Source organism: Thunnus maccoyii, chromosome 11, assembly GCF_910596095.1.
Source record: "Thunnus maccoyii chromosome 11, fThuMac1.1, whole genome shotgun sequence".
Lineage (NCBI taxonomy): Eukaryota > Metazoa > Chordata > Actinopteri > Scombriformes > Scombridae > Thunnus > Thunnus maccoyii.
In genome coordinates this window covers 2,038,703-2,065,563 of record NC_056543.1, presented here as the reverse complement: position 1 = coordinate 2,065,563, position 26,861 = coordinate 2,038,703, and the positions used below count along the sequence as shown (strand labels likewise).

The following is a 26,861-nucleotide window of genomic DNA, read 5'->3' as shown; positions in this document are numbered from 1 at the left end:
GCTGCCAAAGCAGGGTCAAAGGTCGCACTACATTGGTAAGACTGAATAAATTTTCTTTTATGCCCTAGTAATTTTCATACATCTGAGCAAGTAATAAAGTGTGGGCGTGTGTGTAGAGCGCAGCAGCAGTAAATAAATAAATAAATAAATAGATAAATATTCATTATGAAAATGAACTGGCACTCAGGGCTGTGTTTTGTTTTTTTTTAAACATTGTAAGGTGGCACAGGACATCCAAAAGGTTGCCGACCCCCCCCCCCTGGGTTAGACTGTTTGTTACATGTAGATTAAATAATAACCAACTGTAATAACTGTATTAATAAAGATGATTTCATGGACATTGCTGGATTACCAGTAAAATGAATGCTATATTTAGAATTACTGTATGTGAAAAATGTGTTTTGTCAACTGGAAACAATATATATCACAGTATCAACATGCAGATGGTAATCTACCGATCTATGTTCCTCATCATCCTCCTGAGGAAAGTCTCCTTGTGAGTCAGATACCAGGATCCTGGTACACAGCCAAAATTCCAATAAAATCATAATCACACAATCAGAATATTAAAACAAAAACCACCCGGACTGCTAATTATGCTGTACAGATCGTCGACCTCTGTGAGGCAAATTTGTGATTGTCTGCTTTATAAATGAATCCAAATAAAGTGGTTCAGATAATCTGGTGAAATCTTGGTTGTTTAAAACCTTTGAGATCCTCTGACAACTCGTCCTCCTGTTGGACTGCTGTAGCGATGTTGAAATGCTGAGTCAAAGGTTCTAATAAATTACAGTAGTCATCCTATGAGCTGTGAAAAGATCCACAAACTTGTCACCTTTTTTTTTTTTTTACAAAATTCTAAATTTTAAATGAAAGAATTGTAACCTGTGCAAACAACAAGACCTCCAAACGAAACGACGAAATACGTCCAGAACGACACATAAAAGTGTTTTCTGATCTGACCAGATTTCATTTGCTTGCAGCGACGAACTAAATGCACACAATGCTTTCATGCTGAGTTCAAATTTTGTGAACTTTGACTTATCAATCTGCACTTCTGACTGTAAACAAGCTGTCTTGACAGTGCTGAACTTCTTTACTGAACCTCCTCTGTCGGAGTAAAAATTATTCGTTCCACAACAGAGACGCGATTTGCAGACCGATGTGAGACAGGAGTCGATGGTACAAATATGTTTTTTGAATAACCTGTGAACTTATTATTGTCCCATTAGAGAAGTTTGCTAATTGAACAATAGCAAACTTGTTAACTTGGAGAGCTTTAAATCTGAAGTTTTATTATTTGGATCAAATTGGAACCATTAACTGACATTATTTCTTCTTCATCTTGGCCAATCGTCTCCTGTTGTTAAATCACATGCAAAAAAATCTTGGAGGCATATTCGACTCTCAAGTTTGACAAACGAATCAATCAGGTTGTCTCCAAACGTCTGACCTGGAGAAAGCCATCCTTGCCTTCATCTCTCATCCTCTCGTCTTCTTTATCTCGTCTCCAATTAGTTCAGAACACTGCAGCAACAGTTTTAACAACCTCACCTCCCTGCTCCGGCTCCCTGTTAGCTATCAAACTGAATTCAAAATGTTGCTGCTCTACAAAAGGTTAAATGTTCTCACCCCTTCTTACATCAGAGAACTCCTGTGTCCATATCGCACTGTCAGAGACCTGAGATCTTCTGTCTGTCCACAGATCCAGGACTAAATGTTAAGGGGGACAAAAGTATGAATTCTCTCCCTCCGGCCGTACGATTCTCCCCCTATTGGAGATTTTCAAGAAACTCACTTTTATGCGTTTATAGCTTTCAACTGTGCCGAACCTAACCAGCTAATGTGCCTTTACTGTCTCCACACTCTTTTTATTATTTCTTTACTTTGTTTTTGTTTTACTTTGGATCAAGTGCTATATAAATAAAGCTGAGTGGAGAGTTGAGTTTATTTTCCATCTTTAATAACTTTTTATTGAACGGTAAACAGAACAGTGAAGAGAAAATAGAACAAAGCTGTGGGAGGTATTGTGACTAATTAGCCCGACCGCACCAGCAACCTATCACTAACCCTAACCCTGCGAGTAGTCACTACATCACCGAGCTTCTGGCGCCGTCTGTCTCACGTGGGCGAGCAAACGTGACTTTGGTGAACGCTGCTTGAGATGTTTTTCAGTGTCAACAAAGTTTTTTTTTTTTTTATGTAATTGGACGGCAGGCTGAACAGTTGTAGGCCAGAATCCCTGACTGATGGGCTGTCTGTGGAAAGACGGCAGCTCAGCGTGAGAGATGAAGAGCAGGAGGAAGATGAGGAGAAGGAGGAGGAGGAGGAGGAGGAGGAGGGGAGTCCTGTAGGGCTGCAGCTCTCCTTCCCTATCTCTGACACAAGACTGGAGGAGGTGGGGGGAGGGAGGGAAGGGGGGCTCTTGGGGCTGTAAGATAAACAGACACCCGACACCATTTCTGCCTTTTGCACCCCTCCCTGTTGATTTCCCAATACATCTTCACCAGCGACACTCCCTCCTCCTCCTCCTCCTCCTCCTCCTCCTCCTCTCAGAAGGAAAAACTACCTCCAAAGCCTGCAGCTCCAAAACTCAACACATCCTGTTCCAACTGAGCTGGCAGTAGATGGTTTCCTCTTGCAGCTGGGTTTTTTTTTCCCTCTCCCTCCTCCTCCCTTTAGTGCTGTTTTTCTTCTGCTGCCACTTTTTACTTATCGATTTCTCTTCGTCTCATTCCTGTGCACTGTAAGTGCTTTCCCTTCTCTGCCTCCAGCCCTTTGTTTCATCCTGTCACTCTGAGTTTCTCAGCCTCACTCTCCCTCCTCCAGCCGCCTGACCCACTCTGTCATCTACCTCATGACCTCTCTTTGCCTCTCCCACCTGTCCAGTTTTTCCTTCCTCGTCTGACCAGGTAATTTCTAGTGATGCCGACAGAGAGACACAGTGGATAATTGAAAAATTCTCCTCACTGTGTCTCTCTGTGTTTCTGGCAGCTTCAGACGAGTTGAGGTCAGCTCCTGTATCTTCTCGTCCGACACCCGCCGTCATGCTAAAAATGGAGGATCGTGCCGCTGTTTCCTGTTGTCGGTGACACTGTTAACAGGCTGCAGAGCTCTTCTTAAAGGCGTTCAGACTCTTTGTTTCTGAGGAAGACAATTGTTGTGTATATTGTGTGATGAAGGAAATCTTACATTCTGTAAGATATAGCATGACAGGATGGTAAACTGTGATTAATAGCAGCAACAAAATGTATTCAAGTAGACATTGTTTCGATCCAAGTTGAGGTTCTTGAAGGGAACTCAAGTCTTTTTGGGTTACATATACGTTTTTTAAATTTTTTATCTACACACATATACAACAGCATCAAATCCAGCTAATAAAGATAAAATAGGTGTGACAGGAGAGGTGCAGAAACTACACGCTGATACAACAAACCTCCCCTCAACTTAAGAAAACAAACAAAGGAAAAATACTAAACTAATAAATGCAACATGATTTTATAAAATACAAAGAAAATAAATGACAATAAGAAACACACACAATTAACTTTTATTACTAATTATTTATGAGTGCTTTTAGAGTAGAAATCCACCATTATATATATATAAAAGGGTTTGGAGCATAATTGGGCTCTGAACGACATTACTTGATGTCTGTGTTTCATCAGATTCAGAGGAGCTAAATTATGGAACAATTATTATAATCTTGTAACTCAATCTACTTCTGTATGGGACGTTAAATTTAAATTTAAGGATTATTTGTTGAACCACGATACCTGACATCTGCAAACCTCATTGAATGTGTATTACCCAGTTATAGTGCACAAGTCACCTGTTTTTGACAGTTTTTAAAAAAAAATTTGATTCGTATTACTTTGTTTTCTACTTTTGTTTTTTTTTTATTGTAAATTGTTAAATTTGTGATTTGTTACATTAAGGAGGGGTTAGGGTTGGGTTAGGATTAGGGTTAGGGGTTAGGGGTTAGGGGGTTACCCTAACCCTAATCAGGCTATGTGCGTCCTACTTTTTATTGTCGTAATGTTGGATTGTATTTCTTTTTCTATGTTTATAATCTTTTCGTTCTTCCTTCTTCTTTTCCTTTTTTTCTTTCGTGAGATTCCTTCACAAGCCCATGCAGGTTTTTGATCTCACCAGCACAATCCCTGTCATTGTGTATTATATATATTTTGGTATTTTCTGTCTGTGCAAATAAATAAATTAAACTAATTACAGTATGAAGGCTCCTCATCCAGGTTCTGTATGTAGGAATCAGAAATTCCTTCTCATTAGTGACATCTGAGGTCATTAAATGAGGTGCAGTCAACATCCCGCTGCTGTGCGGTGTGAAACTACTGCAGGTGACATCCTTTTCCTCACTTACACTCCTCATAATTACATAAAAGATCTCTAATGTTGTGTTTTGCAGAGCATCTCTCATTTCCAGTCAGTCAGCCCCCCTCCTCATACATTAATACATGCAAATTGCTTCACAATTCTACATATAGAACATTTAAAGTATGCACAGGATTTCTGGGAGATTAAGTCAACAAGTCTCAGTGTTTCTGAAAGGTCGACGGAGAAGTTTCCTCGTGCAGCTTCTGTTCTCTGCCCAGAGACTGAATGATTTATGCTGTGATTGTTTCTCCTGTAAAATAAATAAAAACTGCTTCAAGCCAGTCAGTTATCACTACTGAGACCCTCCCAGCTTTATTTTCCAATATGATTTTTTTTTCTGTTCCTCAAAAATAATATTCTTGCTTCATTAAATAACTCTGTGGCTGGTGACCAACAGATCAGATCCAATTTCCCAGAGGTCATCTCAACTCTGCCAACTCCTCATAATCTCACTCTCTGAGCAGTATGTTGATACTTATCCAGCCTCTCTTGAGTATGACTTTACTGATTATTGGTATTATTTTTATGCTGTTGTTTGGTCTATCATCACTACGGCTCACACTAGTGCTGTCTCCAGGAAAACAGTCATATGTTCACACGTCTGATGGTGACAAAAACTCTCGCCTTCTCCCGCCTACTCAGCTTTACTTTAGAGCTGCAACTATTAGTCTATTAATCGATTGGGCAAAAATACCAAACATGCTGTGGTTGCCATGTCCTACCGGGACTTTTGCTGTTTTGGAATCTTTGTGTATTCTGTTTTCTTGAGTTTTCAGTGTTGCTATTATGTTTCCTGGTACATAATACCAGTGTGTTCCTCCTGTGTTTTTGTGTCACCTGTTTGTTTACTTTAGTTCCTGTTTTATTCTGAAATATTTGTATTCCTTGTGTCTGGTCACCTTTACTTCCTGTGTTTGATTGTCTCATGTGTCTCACCTGTGTTTAGTTTGCAATCACTCCCTGTGTATTTATAGCCCAGTTTTCAGTTCGGTCTTGGTCGAGTCGAGCAGATGGACCCAAATGCAGAGACGGCAGGCAGGCAAAATCCCATGCAGAAATATTTAATGAAAATGCAAAAGTCACAGGAACATACCAGAAACGCAGGAGACACAGACACAGGAACACTAACAAGGAACATGGAATAAATGTAGAACAAAAGCAGACGACTCGACCAAGACTGAACTGAAAACTGGACTATAAATACAAAGGGAGTGATTGCAAACTAGACACAAATATTTCAGAATAAAACAGGACGTAAAGTAAACAAACAGGTGACACAAAAACACAGGAGGAACACACAAGGGAAACAGAGAAAACCAGGAAACATAATAGCAACACTAAAAACTCAAGAAAACAGAATACACAAAGAGTCCAAAACATAAAAAAGTCTCAGTAGGACGTGACAGTGGTTGGATGAATATCATGGAGGTTGATGAGCCTCTTGTAAGGTTCATATGCAGAGCAGTTTGTGCTGAAGGCAAAAAGAAAGAAAGAAAGAAGAAAAAGCAGAGAGTTTGTGTGAGATCGTGGATGACGAGGTGCTGGTAATGTGGACTGGAAGTTCAGGTTGTGGTTGGCTGTGTAGTGATTTGATTTGATGTCGTAGAGACGTTCATTATCAACTTTTCCTCCATTTCTCTTAAACCACAAACCTTTCTTTTTTTTTCAGTCACAAATATTAAAAATGTTCAAAAATCTCTTCATGAAAACAACTGGCAGCAACTTGATCTGCAGACTTCAGATGAGAATCCTTACATCACACACACTTTTATGATTTTATCAACACCAGCTGACACAGACTGGAACAGACCTGCTCCAGTTCACTCCCATCAGTCCTCATGTGTCCCCACCTTTTGTATATTTTTGTTTATTTACTGTAAAAGTAAAGCACACGAAGCATCAACGCATATATCAAAGTAACACATCCTGTTAATGTGTCCTGAAAGATGCCTGAACAACAACAAATACTCAAAGTAGTTGAAATACTCCAAATATTTAGAAGTCCAGACTCAGGTATACCAAAGCAACACAACACTTGAACTCCCCACCACTACTCTAGACTGAAACATCTTACTAACTATTGGAAGGATTGACATGAAATTTGGTATTGACATTGACCTCAACCCCATCACATTTATGCTGGTGGTCTCATAGTCTTAAAGTCCAGATGAAACAACATTTTGAAAGTATCAGAGTGGAACAGGGTAGACAGGCGGGACGTAACATTAGGAGGATTTTGATTTGAGTGCTGAAAGGTTTCATAAGATTGATTGATTGGTGGATGTCATATTATTGGTTAAAACTGGTTGGTTCAAGCCTACATAAGCATACGTTGTATTTTGTTTTACAGGAAGAAAACGTGTTTGGATTTTGATATTTGATTTTTTTTTTTTTTTTTTTTGGCATATATTGGGCCAAAAAAACAAACAAAACAGTAATAATTGGTTGAAAACCACTTTTTATAAAATTCAAACATCACACAAGGCATCCTATAAGATAATTACATCATTCAGAATCATCTGTGCCACCTGTGTTGTCACCTGTCTTTGCTTTACGCATCATAGTACCATCTTGTGCTTAAATCAAAACAAAAGAACCAAAAATAAAGAACAAATATAAAGAAGTTGATGAAATGAGTCTGTGTGAGGTCCAACAGACATTTGTCTCCTTCTCAACACAACCCCGTCTCCTAGAAATTATGTTCATATACGACTTAATTGTTTTCCCAATTCTGTTGCATTTGCAAATGTAACTACTGCCTGGGTTATGTTCATGGGTTATGGGTTTTTTTTGAATGAATGAAACTTTATTTATATATCTTTCTGCAGTGGGAGGGAGCAGGTCGGGGTGGATGAGTCCTGTGTGTGTTCAGGTTTGGTTCAGGTTAGTGGAAGATCATTAACATGTTGAGCCTCAAGTCACTGCAGAGTTTTTTCTGTATTTTGGTGGAAAAAACAACTATGTTGTCTTTTCACTTATATGTTCATTATCAACATGTCAAATACGTTAATTACCATTTTCTCATTATGTTGAGAGAAAACGTAATGCATCAGCAGTAAGTTGCTAGCAAAATCTATTTGCTGTTGCAATTTAGTCGTATATGAACATCATTTCTAGGAGACAGAGCAGTTCAGGGTGAATTGTAATAACTTTGGTGCTCTTCTGAATTTTCATCTGCTGCCATCAGCAGGTCAAAGCTTTTATTTGTCCAGTGCTTTTGTTAGCAGTGAACACAGTGTGTACTATGTACCAGTTCATAAAAAGGAAATGATTCGTTTTTCCTGGCGGGCTGTTTCTCTCCGACAATCATTTCCTTTCATTAACCTTCTGTGGAGACACTGGTCAGCCTGCAGCACTGCACCGTAATCACCTGCTCCACTGCAGCTTCATGCAACATGTCTGGACTCTTCATATACTGCAGAGACACAAGCATGTGATGAATCCATTAGAGATTAATGTTTAGTTTCCTCCGGCTGAGGTCGTTCTGAGGTCAAGGCTCCACTTTGACACATGAAACATCCATCTTTGAAATTCACTGATCCCCTTTCCTGCTCGCCAGAGGATTAACCCTTCAGATTTGAAGGTCTGGACTGTGCAACCGCAGTAATGGACCTTTTAGAGTTTAATTAATAAATTGATTAATAAAAAACATAATAAAAAATTAAGGCCATTTTTATTTAAACTATGCATACAAAGCTTAAAGTTAAACACAATTTCGAATTAATGTCTTGAAACAAAGAACTAATAATTGAATTTTAAAATAAAATCACAGTATCAATTTAAAGGTTTTTAAATTTATTATTGTGTCCGCCTGTTATATTCCATCTCACAATCTATTTGTCTCCTTTACATTAATTTATGTTTGAACATTTACACTTGGCATTTTGTGATGGCTTTAATTTAAACAAAAAAAACTATTACAATAAATAAATGCAATTAATAACTGAAATTATATAATAATATAATAATAATACATTTAAAATTATGTGATGAATTAATTATAAATTAATACTGTGATTCCATTTTAGAATTCAATCATTATTTGTTTAAATGATTGAGAAAAAAAAAATTTCAATTTGAGTTTCAGCTTTTTTAAAATTATTATTTTAATGCGAAGCCACGGGAGTAATAACACAAATAGAATCAAATATATTTTATAAACATACATATAAAAGATAATTATCATTATCATCCAAATAGAAATTCTGTCAATATATGATCAAACATTTTTTCAAATGATTTAAAATCTAACTTTGTTATTCTGTTTTTCCATCTCACACTTAATCTGTTTCCCGCTTTATCAAACACAACACGTATTTCATGACGACTTGAATTTTCAAATTAAAAATATAAGGCATAACTTTAATTAATTACTGATGTAACTGAATTTAAAAAAAAATCTATAAAAACAGATAAATGATGCATATTAACATTCAATTATTTTTCCTTAAAATTATGAAATACCAATAAGATAGTAGAATAATTAATTGTCAATTTAATGATTTTTAAACTAATATAATCATATATATTCAAATAGTTACATTTGATTCCTATTTCCATTCATATATTGATTTATTTACAATAAATATAACAAGTGAAGAAGAAAATAAAATATCTGCGATTAGAAAGTTGCTCTCCTTAAAGATTGTAACTCTTCATTCAACACAACTTCTCTAATAATTCTCCAACAGTCCCAAATTCACTCAAATATGTTTTTCTCACTGGAATTCCTCTTTATTAATGATTTTACTGCTGCTTTATAATCTTTATGATGGAGTGACGTGAATGAGAATAAATTTGAATAGCTGCAGGTTGCTTAAGACTCAGTGAACTCATAACACATAATAAAACTGAAGCAGAGAGAGAGCTAAGAGGAGCTGCACTAAAAACAACCAACAAGAGTGAAAGCTGAAGTAATTGTTTAAATTTATTTGCATTTACTGTAGATTTAAAATGTGAAGGAACATATTTGTTATGGGGGGGGGGGGTGTCATGCATGTCTCTACAAAACAAGGATTAAAAAGAGGGAAAAAATGTTCATAAAAATCACCAAAATACCAGACTATTGTGCTGCATTTGGATCTTCTGAAGAAAGAAATGCCAAAACCAAGACACAAGGAATAATTTCTACTGTTCTTCTACAGCATGTTGAATCTGATATAGTGTTACCACTATAAACAATAAGAAGTGGCTTTAATCTTTCTATTGTGTAGCTATGAGTGAAGTGAATTTATTTACCTGGATACAGTCACATGCACACACAGCCGCCAACCACAGTCCAAGCACCGACCTGATGATCTCTCTCAAAGAATAAATGCTGCTTTTTTACGGCGACTAAAACTTACATTAGACTAAATTTATATTGATCATGTTTCTCAAACACAAACATGCAGTCCAAGTGATTGGAAAAGTGATTGATTGATTGACAAGAGCCAATAGACCTCTTCCCACAATCACTTGTTTAGGAATCAGCATCATCAACGCTCCTAAAATGTCCATATGAAAAGAGTTTGAGGTTTGCTGCTGTCAGAAACCAGCAGACACATTGATCAGTGTCTGTCGTCATATTAGAGGAGCTGAAACAATTAGAAAACATGAATCCATCAGAGCAGCAGCTGCACCGTGACAGAAATAAAGAGGAAACACTTTGACATGAAGTTAGATGCTAAAAAAAAGCATCTTTCTAAAGCAAAGTGACTAATATGAGAGGAGGTCATGTGACGTTGCAGAGATATTAGAGGAGAGAATATTACAGCTGCAACACAACATGATGCTGGACAGAGAGCTGCAGAGAGACACTGAGCCAGATGTTTACAGCTGCTACTGACAGAAAAATCATCACACTGAAAAAAACCTCTCCGGGTTGCCGGGATAAAATATGCCAATAAAAATGATAAAATCTGAAAACCCTCTCAGTAAATTGGCAGCTATGATAATGATAACTGCAGACCCTTCACACCCTGGACAACAGACGCTACAGAACACTGAACACCAAAACCACCAGACATGGGAACAGTTTTTTCCCCTTCATGTCACACTTATGAATAGTTAACTCACTTGTTGCACTGTGGAATAACCCCGGACACTATAATACCCACTGTACCCACAAATTATATATATTTAATTTAGTCTAAAATACAAAATGTGCAATACATTCCACTCACTACTGTATATCTGAACAGGCTGTATATACTGTACATAAATGTCTTTTTTTTTATCATTTAATATTAATCTCATCACTCTTTGCACTCTTTGTATCCTGTTTACAGTTCACAGAAACGCTTTCACCTGTATATCGTCTTTCCTTGTGAATATTCCTCATGATTGTTGTGTTGTTATTCTGTGAAAGTACATTAGGAGCCACTAAATGGGAGACAAATTCCTTGTATGTGTAAACAAACTCGGCCAATAAAAGATGATTCTGATTCTGATGATAATACGGCAAACAGAATATTAATTTTGCATAAACTTTGTTTTAGTTGATTTCAGTATATTTAAACTCCAAATTCATTCAGATTAAGTCATTATCATTTTAAATCAATCAAGTGTTTCTCCTCTTGTGAAGAAAGTCAGACTGTCTGTCCATGACTCGAAAATTTTGTTCGTACCTCATAGAAAATTCTTAGTACAAGGAGATTGATGAATGTCTCATACATGCTTCTTAAGAACGAATTCGTTTGTATGAGTGGTTCTTGTATGAGGCCTGATGACTAGCAGGGCCGATCATATATCTATGATGGTGAAAGAGCAGAAGAGTGAGATATGATTGGTGGCGGTCGGAGGGGAAGCATCAGCTCGCCATTTTGTACTTTATCACCCTCAGTTGAAAAAAATACATTTATATACATCTGATTTCCAACAGAAAAAGTGTTTTTTATGGACAAAAACTGATTCATTAAACATTTTCATGAAATTAGGATTTACGCAGGCGTGTTGGATTAGTAACAAGGATATTTTTGGGGTGAATTTAAGGAAAATCTGTAGGATATTAAAGGGGAAAAATGTTACAATAGAAATTTCAGAGACAGATATCTCAAAAAGACAACTAAAACCAAAAATGCAACTTAGGTGAAGTGACTCTTGAGAGTGAGGTAACATAAAGAGGTGATGGAAGTGTTGCTGGTTGGAGGGGAAGCGTCAGCCAGACATTAATTGGACATTTTCACCTTCAGTCAGACTCACAAATGTCAGATGATGGAAATGGGTAAAAAAAAAAAAAAGGCCCAAGCTTAGATAGATACACTCCATCATTTCACTACAGTCATCTATCAGGCTTGTGGAGAACTCAGCATTCAGAAGCTGCTTTGCAGAGTGTACATTTATATTTCTACGTTCATAAATCATCGCCAGCAGAAATTCGGGATTGCAAAAGTGTCCAATTATCCTTTGAAAACACTCTGGACCTTTTTCCTATTAAACCGATTCAGCGTGGAGCCGACAGCATCAGGTCCCCTTCAGCCTGCAGACTTTTAGGCAAATAACAAACATCTCCACAGAGTCTGGCTGATAACAACATGATGGCTATTGATGGCACAAAGCATTCACTGAATGTTTGGCCTGAAGCTGCCAAATTGAGGGCTGTTTCTGTCACACTGTTGGCTCCATTCAACAGCCCGTCCATCCTCACAGGGTCCATAAATGATCCAACTGCAGCGCCACAACGGTCAGAAACTCCCCGAGAGCTCAAAGTCTGTCTGCACACACTGATAACATTCTCGTTTTGATTGTGATGGTGTGTGTGTGTGTGTGTGTGTGTGTGTATGTGTGTTTCATTCCCATCTTCCTATTTAATGATTCAGTCAAAAGAGTTAAATTTCTGCCCTGCTTTTGCATGTATGTATTTGCTGAGAATATCCTATCAGCACAGTGTCAGCCGCAGCGCTGCAGGGTGAAATTAATTTGGCTTCTAGTTCCTGCTCGGAGACACTTGCAGCTTTTTCTTCGTCTTCGGCTTTGGGTGAGATTAACGCCACTTCTGGGAATGCGATGAAAGGCGTGTGTGACACTCCCCAGGGGACAAGATATTCTGTGTGGAGAGTCTTCCTTCCTTTCCTCTGCCCTCTGAAGAGGCCCGTGGCTGCCGGCGGGGCAGAGCATATGTCCCGTCTTTGTCCTGCAGAGGCCTCTGGATTTTTCTAACGAGGCTAATGAGGCTCTGGCTTTACTAGACAAATGTGACTGAGATTTGTGCTCTTCAACCTGCTCTGACATTCATTCCTTCTGGATGTTGACTTGTTCCATCCCTCTTGGGTCAGATTAAACTCTATTTGGCAGGCAAACAAAAGCTGTGAGTCTCCATTAGCTACCCCTGCTCTGGTTCCACCAACCTATGTTACCTCAGAAATAGAGCAGATAGAGTGATACTGGAGTCTTGAGGTTGATACCAACACTGAAATTTGATAGTATAAAAAGTTGTCTGATATTTTTGATTGAAAAATTGTGACTGTATGTACTGAACAGGACATTTTACAGTTAAAAAATAAACTTGTCAGTGCTGAGATTTTACCGTCAGGCAAGCAAACGCTCGGACCGCCAACTAAGAGGGCAACTAATAGCTATAGATATACTGTACTGGCACATACTGGTATTGGGCAAACTGTGTCTGTTGTAATCACATGCTGTGTATTTTCTAACATCATTTAAGTTTATGCAACATTTCATGAACAGTTTGCTTCCATCTGTGATGTGATTAGCAGTCATCCTTGCTAAATAGTCCTCGGGGAAGCAAGGGCTGTTTCTTTAATAATAGCAAATGGTTTGGTGTTTTGGTTCAAGATCATTCAGGTTGTCAGATGAAGTAGTGGTCTGTCATTAAGTATGGCCTCAACTTTGCATTGCAATGGTTTATGCCTACAGATAACCGGTGCCCCCTGCCGGTGTGGATAAGGCACCGACAGACAGCTGTCCTCTACCTCTGACCGAGGTATCGAACGTAGTTCACAAAATCTACAGACGCACGATCCATCCTAGCCTTGCTTAGGGAACCAAATTCAGCCTGGCTTCTATAATCACCAGCTGTTGTTGAACCACTACCAACGGGCCTATTTAGTTTAGAGAAGTATGTCCTGACAGCCTGGGTCACAATGAAGTGTATTGGTGCAAATAGGTGTTGGAGGTTTGAAAGTACTCCAAGATGGCCTCCTAACAGGTCATCTCTGGAGGAGCCCCACTCTGTCGGTCGAGGGCACTCTCCCGGTTTTATAGGGCAGCTTCAGAGCCCTAGCCCTAACAATTTAGCCAATTAGACCCCTAATTATAAAACACTCAACCTAATTTTAGACATAAATCATACCTCTATCACATGTACAGCAATATATTAACTTCAGTCACTGAACCATTACCACTCTGTTATTCTATAAACAGCACTAATTTTTACCTTTTCAAAATTCAATAATTTATAATCTAAACAATTTCAAAACTAATGTCAGCCTATCCCGAGGAGGCGTATTTTCTTACCTTAAAGGAACACCAGAGGACTTCAGAGACGAGCACAAGTCAGGAACTTTGGTTGGAGTGTATAAAAATACAAACCAGTTTTATTTGGTTTTACAAAGCAAGCAATCTAAGCATACAAAAACTAAAATACAAAAACTGAAACAAAAAATTAAAAAGCAAAAATTAAAAGATTAAAGAGAGTCTCAAAGAGATCCCTCAAAAGACCCTAAGGAAAAAAGAGGTCCCACAAAAAGAAAAAGGAACCAACTCCCTAGAGCCTCTCTTGGCTTTACTTTTTTATAACTCTACAATTTCCTCTTATTTGTTTTACCACATATCGTCTATCTTCAAGACATCTATCAGTTTCATGTTGATGTTACATGACTTTACATAAAAAAGTGAGCTTTTCTTTATCTGTCACTTACATCAGAGTACATGGAAATTTTGAACTCCTTATTCACATTTTGAGCATGTAATCATGGGATGTCTGCAAGGTGCAGAAACACAGCTCCTCTATTGCCTCAGAATATCTGGTGTTTGCCTCAGTTTTGTGATGTTTGTTTGTGTTTGTTATGGTCATCCGTGAAGGTTCAGTTCCAGTTCAGTACACGTTGCATAAATTGTGAAAATTCCTCGGAAATGGTGCAAGACATTCAACTATATTAATTTGTCTCCAATTAAAATAGTTTGAAGTAGGCTTGAATAGAGTTTGTCTCAGCCACATATAGTGGAACTTTCAACAGCATAATAGAGTTTGTAGACACTCATCATCTATTGTTTGATCATGCAAGACAGACTTGTTGTTAAAGAATGTTAAATAATGTTATATTTAAATTTATGCAACAGTTTATGTACAGTTCAAGTATAGTTTGAAGAGGATTATAGTTGGATTTTGCAAAGGTTATGTATGCACTTGCTATTATCTTGTTCTTGAGTGCTGGGATGCAGGAACACACTGTATATTTTAGTTGTTTGCGACAGTAGATTGTGCCATAAGGTAGTTTTAATGCACCTGTGCATTAAATACTCAAAAAAGGTGGTGCTAAGATGTAGAGGAATCTGCAGACAATGTCCAATCAAAACAAGTTTTTGACCATGTATAATGTGTAACATGTGTAACGTGTACATGAGATAACAGGTAATAATATGGGTGTTACAGTTCAGAATACAACTTCAAGTAGATAATGGACAAGGCTTAATGTAACTTCAAATAAATTTTCATTCAGTGTTTTCCCTGCTGCTGAGGACATGTGAGCACATTGGGATTTGATTCACTGGAACACGAGTCAAAACAAAGATTTGCAGACTAAGTAGCCTAGGAACTTGGAACATGGTAAAACAGCCACTATACAGCACCAGTCAAAAGTTTGGAAATACCTACTTTTTCAAGGGTTTTTACTATTTTCTACATTGTAGAACAGTGGTGCAAGGTAAAATGAAAAAAAAAAAAAACTAACTTCTGATACGCAAATCTGTTTTCAGTTTTTGGATTTTTTCTCTAATCTTTGATTTCTGGAGAAATATTGGATCATTTACATATTTATGTAAATAAACAAACCATGTGAGAGGGTAAGAGGGAAAAATCACAATTTGGTAGAGCTCAGATGTAGAGAGACATCTGAGAAGGAAATGCCCAGTTAGCCCTGTGAGCAATACACTGTCCAGTCCTTCCCAGCCCAAATGTCAGAGGCTATCATCACTGTCCTGCAGGCCTGAGTTTCTTTGTCTGGAGGCCTCCGCCTTCCCTCGTCAGCTGGATGAGGTGGACTCTCTCGGTCTGTGATGCCCTGTCACCTTCCCGAGTGTGCCCCCTCCTGCACCTGCTGTCAATTTCAGGGACCCCCCCCCCCCCCCCCCCCCCACCTCCACTCAAATTTTACTGTGTATGGGTGCAATGTCTCAGATCCGGAGTTTCTGCTGGTGGGAAACTCAATTGTCCACTTTGTGGAACTGCTCAGGGGCTTAACATACTGTTTCTCTTGTGCTAAAATCTTTGATATGGCCCAGGTATGAACAATCAATCAAACTCCAACATGATATTGAATTTCTTGCTGTAACTGTGAAAGTCTGTATGTAGTATCTGAGCCCATTCCAACTCTGAAAAAAGGGCGTGAAGGTTTTAGCCGGCTTTCTGGTTTTAATCAATGGCGTCAAGTGTTGTGTTCTGCCATCAGTTTCAGCTATATTTATCACTCTGATGCATTTTGGAATTGGAGAGGCTCAAAAGAGATAGGCTACACCCTAACAAAAAAGGCACACATTTACTCACAGCAAATTTTTAAACCTTTATTTATTCAGGGGAGTTTCTCTGAGAGCAGTGCTGTCTTTTTCAGGAAAGCCTTGATCAAATTCACACAGTTATACATTCATACATGGAGGCTGCCCAGTACAACCATAGTCTGATCTGCCGGCCACTGAGCAGCTCCACTGGAGCAGTTAGGGTTAGGGGTCTTGCTCAAGGGCACCTTAGTGGTGGTAATAAGGGAGAAGCAAGCACTGCTTTTTCACTTTCCCCGTGCAGATTTATCCTGCCAGTCCGGGGGATTGAGCCAGCAATCCTCCAGTCACAAGCTCACTTCTCCAACCCACTACCTAAAATTTTGTTTATTTTATAAACAATACCTGGCCATGCGGACTATCTAGCACACTTCCTCTCCAACAGAATTCAAATGATTCTCAAATGAACCAGTTAATGACAATTTGTGGTAGGAGACAAACCACTGTGCAAAAGGGGCAGCAGCGGTTATATTCAAATACAGGTATATCCAGTTTAATCACAGTTTCTCACTTTCCTTTGTCAACTCCGCTCAAGCAATTGCAGTCAGCTTCTCTTAATGTGAGATCATTTGTAAACAAATGTAAAAATTTTATTCTTTCAAACAATCTAGATCTCTGTGATCACAGAATCTTGGTTGACACCAAATGATCATGTTCCCTTACTCAAAGCCAGCCCAACTGGTTATTGGCAGGGGTGGTGGGGTTGCTCTTTTATGTAAAGATAGCTACAAATGCTCTAGCACTGATATGGGGCTGTTTAGCACCTTTGAAGTCTTTCCTTTACTGATTAAAGGTAAGGCAAATTTATTTGTGTAGCACATTTCAAAAACAAGGCAATTCAAAGTGCTTTACTTAGAGCATAAAAGGCATCAAGACAAAATATAAAAGCAACACAAGTATAAAGACATTTAAATACAATTTAAAAGTGTTTAATTTGGAAACAAAAAGAAGCTAAAAAGGAATAAGACAGATAAAACAGGAGAATAAAAGTTACAATGCAGTGTGAAATTTTAACCCTCAAATTTGGTTTAATAAAAGGCAGCGGCAGACAGAAAAGTCTTCAGCTGTGATTTGAAAGAACTGAGAGTTGCAGCAGACCTGCAGTTTTCTGGGAGTTTGTTTCACATATGTGGAGCATAAAAACTGAACGCTGCTTCTCCATGTTTAGTTTTTACTCTGGAGACAGAAAGCAGACGTGATCCAGACCACCTGAGAGGTCTAGATGGTTCATAACGTAGCAGCAGATCAGAAATGTATTTTGGCCCTAAACCATTCAATGCTCTATAAACCAACAGCAGTATTTTAAAATCAATGCTTTGATAGACAGGAAGCCAGTGTAAAGATCTGAGAACCGGAGTTATATGATCCACTTTCTTGGTCTTAGTGAGGACTCGAGCAGCAGCGTCTGAATCAGCTGCAGCTGTCTGATCGATTTTTTAGGGAGACCTGTGAAGACGGCGTTACAGTAGTCAAGTCTACTGAAGATAAATGCAGGACAAGTTTTTCCAAATCCTGCTGAGACACAAGTCCTTTAATTCTTGATATATTCTTCAGGTGATAGTAGGCTGACTTTGTAATTGTCTTAATGTGGCTGTTGAAATTCAGGTCTGAGTCCATGACGACACCAAGATTTCTGACTTGGTTTGTAGTTTTTAACATTATCAATTGAAGCTGAGTGCTGACTTTTAAACGTTCTTCCTTGGCTCCAAAAACAATTACTTCAGTTTTGTCTTTGTTTAATTGAAGAAAATTCTGGCACATCCAATCGTTGATTTGTTCAATGCACTTACTCAGCGCTTGTATTGGACTATAGTCCCCTGGTGATATGGTTATGTAAATTTGTGTGTCATCTGCATAACTGTGGTTACATATTTTTTGTTCTCCATAATCTGAGCTAGTGGGAGCATGTAGATGTTGAACAGAAGAGGCCCCAGAATGGAGCCTTGGGGAACCCCGCATGTCATTTTTGTCCGCTCATATGTGTAATTTATATTCATGCTGCCTCAACAAATACAGATTCAAATACAAATACTGGGCTCTCTGTACATCCCTAACTCTCTGATCTAGTCTCAAAAAATGTAGTTGCCTCTCAATGTCCTGGATAAATGAAAATATTCGGGTGCTGACACAAAAATGCTGCAAAGCTTTGTGTCATTTTTGATCAAAAGCAAGTCAGATCAATCCTGTTTTCATCATCTTAGAAACAGTTCAAAGATTAGGCTATTTCTTTCTGCCAAAAATCGGAAAACTGTCATCCTCACCTTCACAACCAGTCAGCTGGTCCACTGTAATTCCTTGCTCTCTGACATCGTGGTTCCCGAGGCTGCCAGCTCTCTCTTCTGTCCAGCTCCTCAGAGTCTCCGCTGCCCAGCACCACAGACGACGCCCAACCTGATCCTGAGCCGTCAGCCACCCCTGCCAACACCCAGCCTGAACCCCAGTCGTTGGCCACCCCTGCTGACGCCCCACCAGACCTCCAGCCAATGGCTGTCTCCGCCGACATCCTGCCAGACCCCCAGCTGTCGGCTGTCTCCGCTGACATCCTGCCACACCCCCAGCCATCAGCTGGCCCCACTGATGCCCAGCCAGACCTTCAGCAGTCAGCTGCCATCGCCCTGCCAGTTCAAGAGATGTTGGCCGTCGACGCCCTGCCAGACCTCCAGTCGTCGGCCGCCCTCATCAATGCCCCACCAGACCTCTAACCATCTGCTACCATCATCTAGCTGGTGAACATAGTGGAGCATTGTTCACCAGCTAAATCAGAGCCCCGTCAATGCCTGCCCTTCTGAGTGGCTTTGTCGATGTCTCAGCCCTCAAGATCTCTGCCCTGAGCATCTCTGTCAGCCTCCAGAAGAGTCCCACCTACATCATCGACCTCCAGAGCAGTCCTCCCCATCTGTTCTGCCATTTGGTTGACCTCCCAAGTGACTCCACCCATCTGTTCTGCCTTCTGGTCACCCTCCAGAGTGGCTCCACCTATCTGCTAGCTAGACTAGCTGTTGAACATAGTGGAGCCTTTAGCAGCTAAAGAGCCAGATATTTCCCTCAGCTGTTGTTAGAGAGCAAATACAGAGCCAAAAGAGAGTGAATATTGGACTTACATTCATCAGGTGGACAGAAACACAACTCCAAATGAATGATAATGATGCTCTGAACTGCTGGGGGTAAGAATAAGTAACTCTTTGCTAACAATTACAACATATTAACTTAAAAGCTGATGAGATTCAAGATTCTAGAATCTAATACTTATCTAGACATGTAGTTTGTTAAAAACTTTCACTTTTCAACAAAATATAGCCTGATTTCAACCAAGATATCTTGATATCTTTGATCTGCAAATCAGTAAATGAGTATAAAATAACTCTTGTTTCCAGCATGTTTTCTCTTGTTACAAGATTGATTCTAGAAAATTCTTGAAATGTGGATTTATATCGCAAACAGAAGAGTTCAAAAGTAGTTTTTAGACACTTTGGACACATTTGGCCGAATAACTTGTTAGAGCAGAGATATTTTTACAGTTTGCAGTCAGTGAAGTTTAATTTCCTTTCTCTCTGTCTCTTTATGTCCCACATGACTGAGTCTTGTAATTCTGCTTTAATTGCACTGAACTCATCCACATTGTAAACAACGCAGCACAATGAGAATTTAACGAGTGGGCGAACACCTCGATGTGTTGAGGTGATTAGGTATTAATGAGCCTCTCTGTTAATTGCACACATCAGGCTGAACGTTAATACTGTGTGCTGAACACTGCTGGGCTTATGGGATGGATCCCAGTTGTAGATCTCTCTCACACACAAACACAAACACAAACACACACATACACATTCACGTGGAGCTACGTCCGTCCTTCAGCAGAAAGTCGAGTGAAGGCGGGCAGATGTTGCCTGAGCAATAATTCATGATTACCTTTAATCACTTTCTGTAACGAGCTTACTGTTCAAACAAACTCTGATGAAAAATTCACAGCTGTTACAATAACAAAGTCATCTGCATCCAAACATCTAAATCTCCTCCCACATCTTAGATTTTGTCCAACAGTTGAGAAAGGTCTGTTGAGAATATTTGCTTCCAACTTTGTCAGAAATTGACAAACTCTGTCACTCTTCCGGCTGAAATGACACTTCCCCAGCGGTATATTTTAAGTTTCTGAATCTTCTCTTTCCTTTTATTTATGGTGTGTATGTTGTTTGTCTCACACTTACATACAGACTAAGTCTAATACAGAAATGAGGGCAGAATGATGCATATTCATTAAAACTATAGGAACACAATTTGTGGTGACACAATTTTAAGAGTAACGTCTGCCCCTCTTGGCATAATCGGCAGGACAACATCATTTGTCTGTACTTTCCAAAACCGTTACATATCACTGTTAAAGAATTATGATGTTTTATGATGTGACAACGCTGTGGTTAAGGTCTGGTTAGGTTTAGGCACAAAAATCATTTGGTTAGGTTTAGGGAAAGATCATGGTTTGGGTTAAAGTGATCACTTTGTTAAGGTTAGAAAAACATGTGATGTGGGTAAAAGTTACTACCTCCTTAAAGTTAGGCCACCTCCATCATCATTGCTACAATAATGATCATGGGGTTAAAGGTTAGGGGACGATCGTAGTTACGCTTTTTAAAAAACTGTCCCAACTCATGGTGGCAAACAGGAAACGAACAGAAGTCTTCTGTTGGATTAATGCCTCTATCCACCCTCCTCCTCTAAATGAGGAAATCTGTCCACATGTTTACACGCCATCTGAACTATACCACTGCTCTGAGTCATAATTATTACAGCTGCTAGATGGCAGCTGTCACTCAAACATAACTGTAGGTCGTTTTTGGGTGACTGACATTACAACCTATTGTGTCCTTTTTCTTGGAAGGACAGTCTCAAATTAAGTTGCTTTGCCTTTAGTTAATTAATTTATATAATGAGTCAATACAATGGAAACTGCTTATAGTGATCACAGTTACAGTGATCAACCGCTAATATGGATCAAAAAGCTTGGGTCAGAATCATTCCTATACAAATGCTGTTTAAATAATTTGCTTATAGTAATCAAGTAGTCCACTTTCAGTGTTCATTTTGGGTCTTTTCATACATGAAAACATATGGGAAAAACTATGCTAATTACTTACCTTACTCCCATAGTTCACGTATGATGTGTATTTAGTGGCTGCGGAACCATTACCAGGCATTGTGGCGCACCTCTGCAGGTTTGTGTGGAGGTGCAGGGTGTGGGTGATTATTTGTAACCATTGTGAAACAATCAGAAAATAACATTTTTTTCCTTTCATTCACCGGCTTTCTCGCTACCAGTGATTGCTGTTCTCATCCACTTTCTAGCTCGCTCGACCACTGCTTCTCTCTCTCTCTCTCTCGTCTTTTTTAAAATGAGTCGGGAAGCCATCAGCAAAGCCTAACTTTACTTTTAATGTTATCAAATGAAGAGAAATGTCCTCCCCTCTTCCTAGTAATGTTTTTGTCTTCCCTCATGGCAGGGTTGTGCAGCGTTACAGTGTGGCCCCGGCCCCGCAGCCTAAACACACAATGCAGAACCCGTCTAATTCAGGCTGGGGGCGTGCGTGCACATTGAAATCATGACAGGAAAAAGAAAAGGAGAAAGTAATTTTCTCTCAATGAAAAACGTAGTGTCATTGAAGCTCATGACAAACTCCCAAAAACAAGCCAATGAGATGCAACAGAGAAACAACAAGCGTTTGAAACAGCTGTACTGTATTTTGAAACAGTTTATAAAATTCAGTAAATAGCAAAGCTGCCCGTTTCATTATTTTATATTCATGTAATAAATATACAAATGTCGATTAGATGGCATGAGAAATTAAGAAAAAGAAAAAAAATCTTATAATAATCATTGCTTATAGTGATCATTTTGACCCCGACGGATGTGATCACTATAACCGGTTTCCACTGTATAAAATCTCTCAAATTCTTCCATGATTTAATGTTCATCTGTAAACCTTCTTCTGCACATTAAACAACACTAAACCTTCTTCTGTGAATGTTCAGCTAACATCTTCTGTGTTTTCTCTGTGGCAGATTACGATATGGATGACGGATATTTTGACGCCATTCTGGGAGGTGAGTTCAGATTTTCTCACCATGTATGAGCCATTCAACGAATCCCACCAGTTTTGTCTCTTCGGGCCTCATTTCTGCTTCTGTAGACAATAATACACTGCTGAGTACAGACAGCAGCCCTGGTTCATTAAGACTGAAAAAAACACACACTTCTCTTGAGGAAAACTAGAAATACCGCCTTGCAAATGTATGCCTCCAACAACCTGTCAAGTTGCAGTTTACATCCATGTGTGTCCAGATTCATATAATATTCTTAGTGATTACTTTGAAGGAATTTAATAAAATCACCACAGTTTCAAGGTGGGAACCAATATTAGTGTCAACAATTCAGTATCCGACCAAATGTGAAACATGGTCACAATCTCCCCTGCTGTTCCTGAGTTATGGTGTTTTTGCAGGACATTGTGATGTCACGGTGAAGTTGACCTTTGACCTTTCGGATATAAAATGTCTTCACTTCATTTTATCCTATTAGACATTTTTGTGAAACTTTGTCATAATTAGCATATGAATTCTTGAGTTATGGCCAACAGCATGTTTTGTGAGGTTACAGTGACCTTGACCTTTGACCACCAAAATCTAATCAGTTCATCCTTGAGTCCAAGTGGACTCAAGGGGGGGGGGGGGGGGTTGCAAAATAGGGGACGCACGTCAAATAATTTTTTAAGCACTGGGGAGGGAGTTACAAACAGGTGACAAACTAAAGGAAAAACTGGTACACGTCTGAATGCTTGACCCCCACAGTGAGGGGATCTGGTGGCTCTGTTATGCTTTGGGGGGTATTTTGCTGGCATGGTTTGGGTCCACTTGTCCTCTTAGAGGGAAGGGTCACTGCTAATCAATGCAAAGTTGTTCTGAGTGATCACCTTTATCCCATGATGAAACATATCTATCCTGATGGGAGTGGTCTCTTCCAGGATGACAGTGCCCCAATTCACAGGGCATGAGGGGTCACTGAATGGTTTGAAAGATTTTGGACTGTGTCAAGGGACGTGGACGTGTTTTGGACGTGTTAGACAGCGCTCTCCACCACCATTATCAAAACACCAAAAAAGGGAATATCTTTTTGAAGAATGGTGTTCCTCAGCCTTGGCATTGATTCTACAATTGATTCTGTTCTTCTGGAACTCTTCTGGAGGGATGAACACCATTCTTATATACCATCCTTACATATAAAAAAAAAAATCTCCCTCTCACCCCACTCCCATGGGGGGGTGGTGGTGTGTCTTCCTCAAGCTCGGGTCCTCTACCAGAGGCCTGGGAGTTTGAGGGTTCTGCACAGTATCTTAGCTGTTCCTAGGACTGCGTTCTTCTGGACAGAGACCTCAGATGTTGTACCTGGAATCTGCTGGAGCCACTCTCCCAGTTTGTGGGTCACAGCCCCCAGTGCTCCAATTACCACTGGCACCATTGTTTCCTTTACTCCCCACATCTTTTCTAGCTCCTCTTTCAGCCCTTGGTATTTTTCGATCTTCTCATGTTCCTTCTTCTTGATGTTGCTGTCACTTGGGATTGCTACGTCTATCACCACTGCCTTCCTCTGTTGTTTGTTGATCAACACAATGTCCGGTTGGTTAGCCATCACCAGCTTGTCAGTCTGGATCTGGAAATCCCACAGGATCTTGGCTTGGTCATTCTCAACCACCTTAGGAGATGGCTTCCATTGTGACCTTGGGACCTCCAACCCATACTCCTGTGCACTATGCCAGCCACTTAATTATGGCGTTCCATGTACGCTGTTCCTGCCTTCATCTTACACTATTATGTGCTGAACTGTCTCAGGAGCATCTTTGCACAGCCTGCACCTGTGGTCCTGTCTGGTGTGGTAGATCCCCGCCTCTATTGATCTTGTACTGAGTGCCTGTTCTTGTGCTGCCATGATTAGTGCTTCTGTGCTGTCCTTCAGTCCAGCCTTTTCCAGCCACTGGTAGGATTTCTTGATATCAGCCACTTCTTCTATCTGTATATATATATATATATATATATATATATATATATATATATATATATATATATGATCAATCTGATCACCAGCTATAACATACAAATGTCAATTAGATGATAATCTGCATGAGAAATAAAGAAAAAGAAAAAATATGGTTAAAATAATCATCCGCTTATAGCGATCAATTTGACCCAGACAGACGTGATCACTATAAGCAGTTTCCACTGTATATCTATACGTTTGCTTGTTCTCCTAGTGCCTGTGTAGGTTCTCTCTGGCTTCTTGTGGCTTCGTTCCACAGTCCTAAAACATGCAGGTTAGATTATTTGGCGACTCTAAATTGCCCGTAGGTGTGAGTGTGAATGGTTGTTTGTCTCTATCGCTGCTGGTGACCTGTCCAAGAGGTTCCTCCCGCCCATTGTCAGCTGAGATCGGCTCAGCTTCCCCATGACCCTCTAGAGGATAAGGGTTATAGAAAATGGATGGATGGATGGATAATACATTCCTGCCCTCAACCCTGAAGCTGAGTTTTCATCAACTGGATGACATCCACAGGAGCATGAAAGTGTTTATGGCAAAAAAGTCTGTTATCCCGTATTCTAGATTCTATATTATAAGAGATCTCAGAAATAACAGTGTTCTGCTTAAAGTGTACCCACATATCTTAGTCCAAGATCAAAATAAAACCTCATTAAATCCAAGCGTTCCACTGTGAGGGTGTACATAATACAAGAGAATGGCATGGGGGTGAAATCCGTTAAATCGAGAGTACAAATTACTAAATCGAGAGCACAAATTAGTTACTTTTCTCAGTGGTCCCTCCTGGGCTCTGTAAAATTCACATATATATTAAGCAGGAAAGTGATGTCAGAATGGTGGAAAATTTACTTTAATATGACTCAGACATAACTGCAGAAAATGGATTTATACTGAATATATGGTGCAGAGAAATTAAACTATATGATGTTTTCTGTCTTCTTCTTGGATATTGTATCTGTGTGAGACCATCTGTGACTGTGAAACCTCATCTCAGTCTGTTCTGACTCATTTATCTTCCTTTTCCCAGTTGTCATCGCCGCCGTCATCCTGGTGCTGATCGGTCTGGCGGTTGTTGTGATCCGCTACATGTTCAGACACAAGGGCTCGTATCGCACCAACGAAGCCAAGGGCATGGAGTTTGCAGAGACAGCGGACACAGCGCTGCGAGGCGACCCTGCCCTGCGTGACGCCATGGACATCAGCAAGAAGGAGTACTTCATCTGAGCATGTGCAAACTGCTGCTGCTGTGTTCACTGGACCTCACTGTGGTTTTGATGTGGATTTATGTGGTTTTGGAAGATGAGCGGCCAGATACTCAGCAGGAAAAAAAATCGCTCTGCTCCATTTTCACATTTACTCTTTTTTTATCAGTGTGACTGGTCTGACATCAGTTTGAAAACAAAACATCAGTGTCTGGAGATGCATCTTCTGTCCATCCAGTTTGTCTGTCTGTAGTGTACTTTGAGGCTGTGAACTTAAAAAGTCTCCAATGGAAGAGATCGTCCTTGTTTTGGGGAAAAATTGCATTTGAAAGTTCAGCAGAAGCTAATATGAGGCTTCAGCTGAACTGTGAACACATTTTTGCAGAGAATGTGGACTGTTGATTTTGTCCCTCATCACTTACTGTACATCGGAGTTACATAAGGAAGGAATCTCCAGCCAGTATAGAGAGAGGAGAAATGATTACAGCAAGTAATAGCTCTTTCAATGTACATATAAGCCTGAATATTGTTTAAAGGGGAAATATTCTGCATATTTCCATATCTATATTTATATTCTGGGGCTCTACTGGAATATCTTTACATGATTTCTAGTTAAAACCTTATTTATCATATACTGGTCCTTTATGCAGCCCCTCAGTTCAGCCTCTGTCTCAACAGGCCGTTTTAGCTTCTGTCTCTTTAAGGCCCACCTCCTGATGAGCCCACTCTGTTCTGATTGGCCAGCTTCCTCTGGCTCTGGAAATGTAAACAAACAACAGTAGTAGAATTCCACTATTTTTTCTTATTCTTTACTCAAAATATGAACTTCTAAAGTCTGTCCGTACATGTTTTAAAACTATTAAAAACATGTTAATGAGCCACACTGCACTGGGTGACATGTTCTTTCATTATGAAGAATTTAGTCACGTTAGCTTAGAAACGACTCCAAAGAGTAAAAATTGCAATAAGATAGTAACCTGCTACTGGGCATGCGCAGAAATTCAGTTCCGTTTGCAGAGCTTTGCTAGCTTGTTGTGCTACATACCATAATCCCTTGACTTTGTACCGAAGTTCTTTGAGAAATGTATAATGTAGGCTACAAAGTCAAGAGGTTGTGATATGTTGCACAACAAGCTAGGACTCAAGGACCCTTATTGTCATCTCACCACAGTTACCTACATCTACTTACATCTACTTTTCAGTGTCAAATGCTACCTATGAATTGTGTTTCATTGGCTCGATGCAAAGGTAGCATAAATGCACAGGTATTAAAACTTTAGAATAATTAAAATTAAGGTTTAAAATAGAAAAAAAGATTTGAAAAATAAAAAATAGGGAATGTAAATAATCTTGTGTGCAAGGTTGAATTGGTACAGGCATTGAAAAACTGGCAGCATTCGTGAACATAGATTGTGCAAAAGATATGTATATATATGTATATGTGTATATATATATATATATATATATATATA

General features: G+C 39.4%; 1 protein-coding gene across 1 annotated transcript; it reads left to right on the top strand.

Annotated features, from left to right (window-relative positions):
• The first annotated feature begins 19,210 nt into the window (after window positions 1-19,210).
• gypc (glycophorin C (Gerbich blood group)) lies at window positions 19,211-25,868 on the top strand. Its single transcript, XM_042427096.1, has 3 exons — window positions 19,211-19,271; window positions 22,162-22,203; window positions 25,215-25,868. Exons 2-3 carry the CDS (start codon window positions 22,170-22,172, stop codon window positions 25,409-25,411), a joined length of 231 nt encoding a protein of 76 aa, XP_042283030.1. The 5' UTR covers window positions 19,211-19,271; window positions 22,162-22,169; the 3' UTR covers window positions 25,412-25,868.
• The last annotated feature ends 993 nt before the right edge of the window (window positions 25,869-26,861 follow it).

Excerpts from the sequence above, each read along its gene's own strand:
- gypc (XM_042427096.1), top strand. The coding sequence starts at position 22,170 with ATGGATGACGGATATTTTGACGCCATTCTGGGAG. Across the intron at positions 22,204-25,214 it reads TTTTGACGCCATTCTGGGAG|TTGTCATCGCCGCCGTCATC; the intron begins GTGAGTTCAGAT and ends TCCTTTTCCCAG.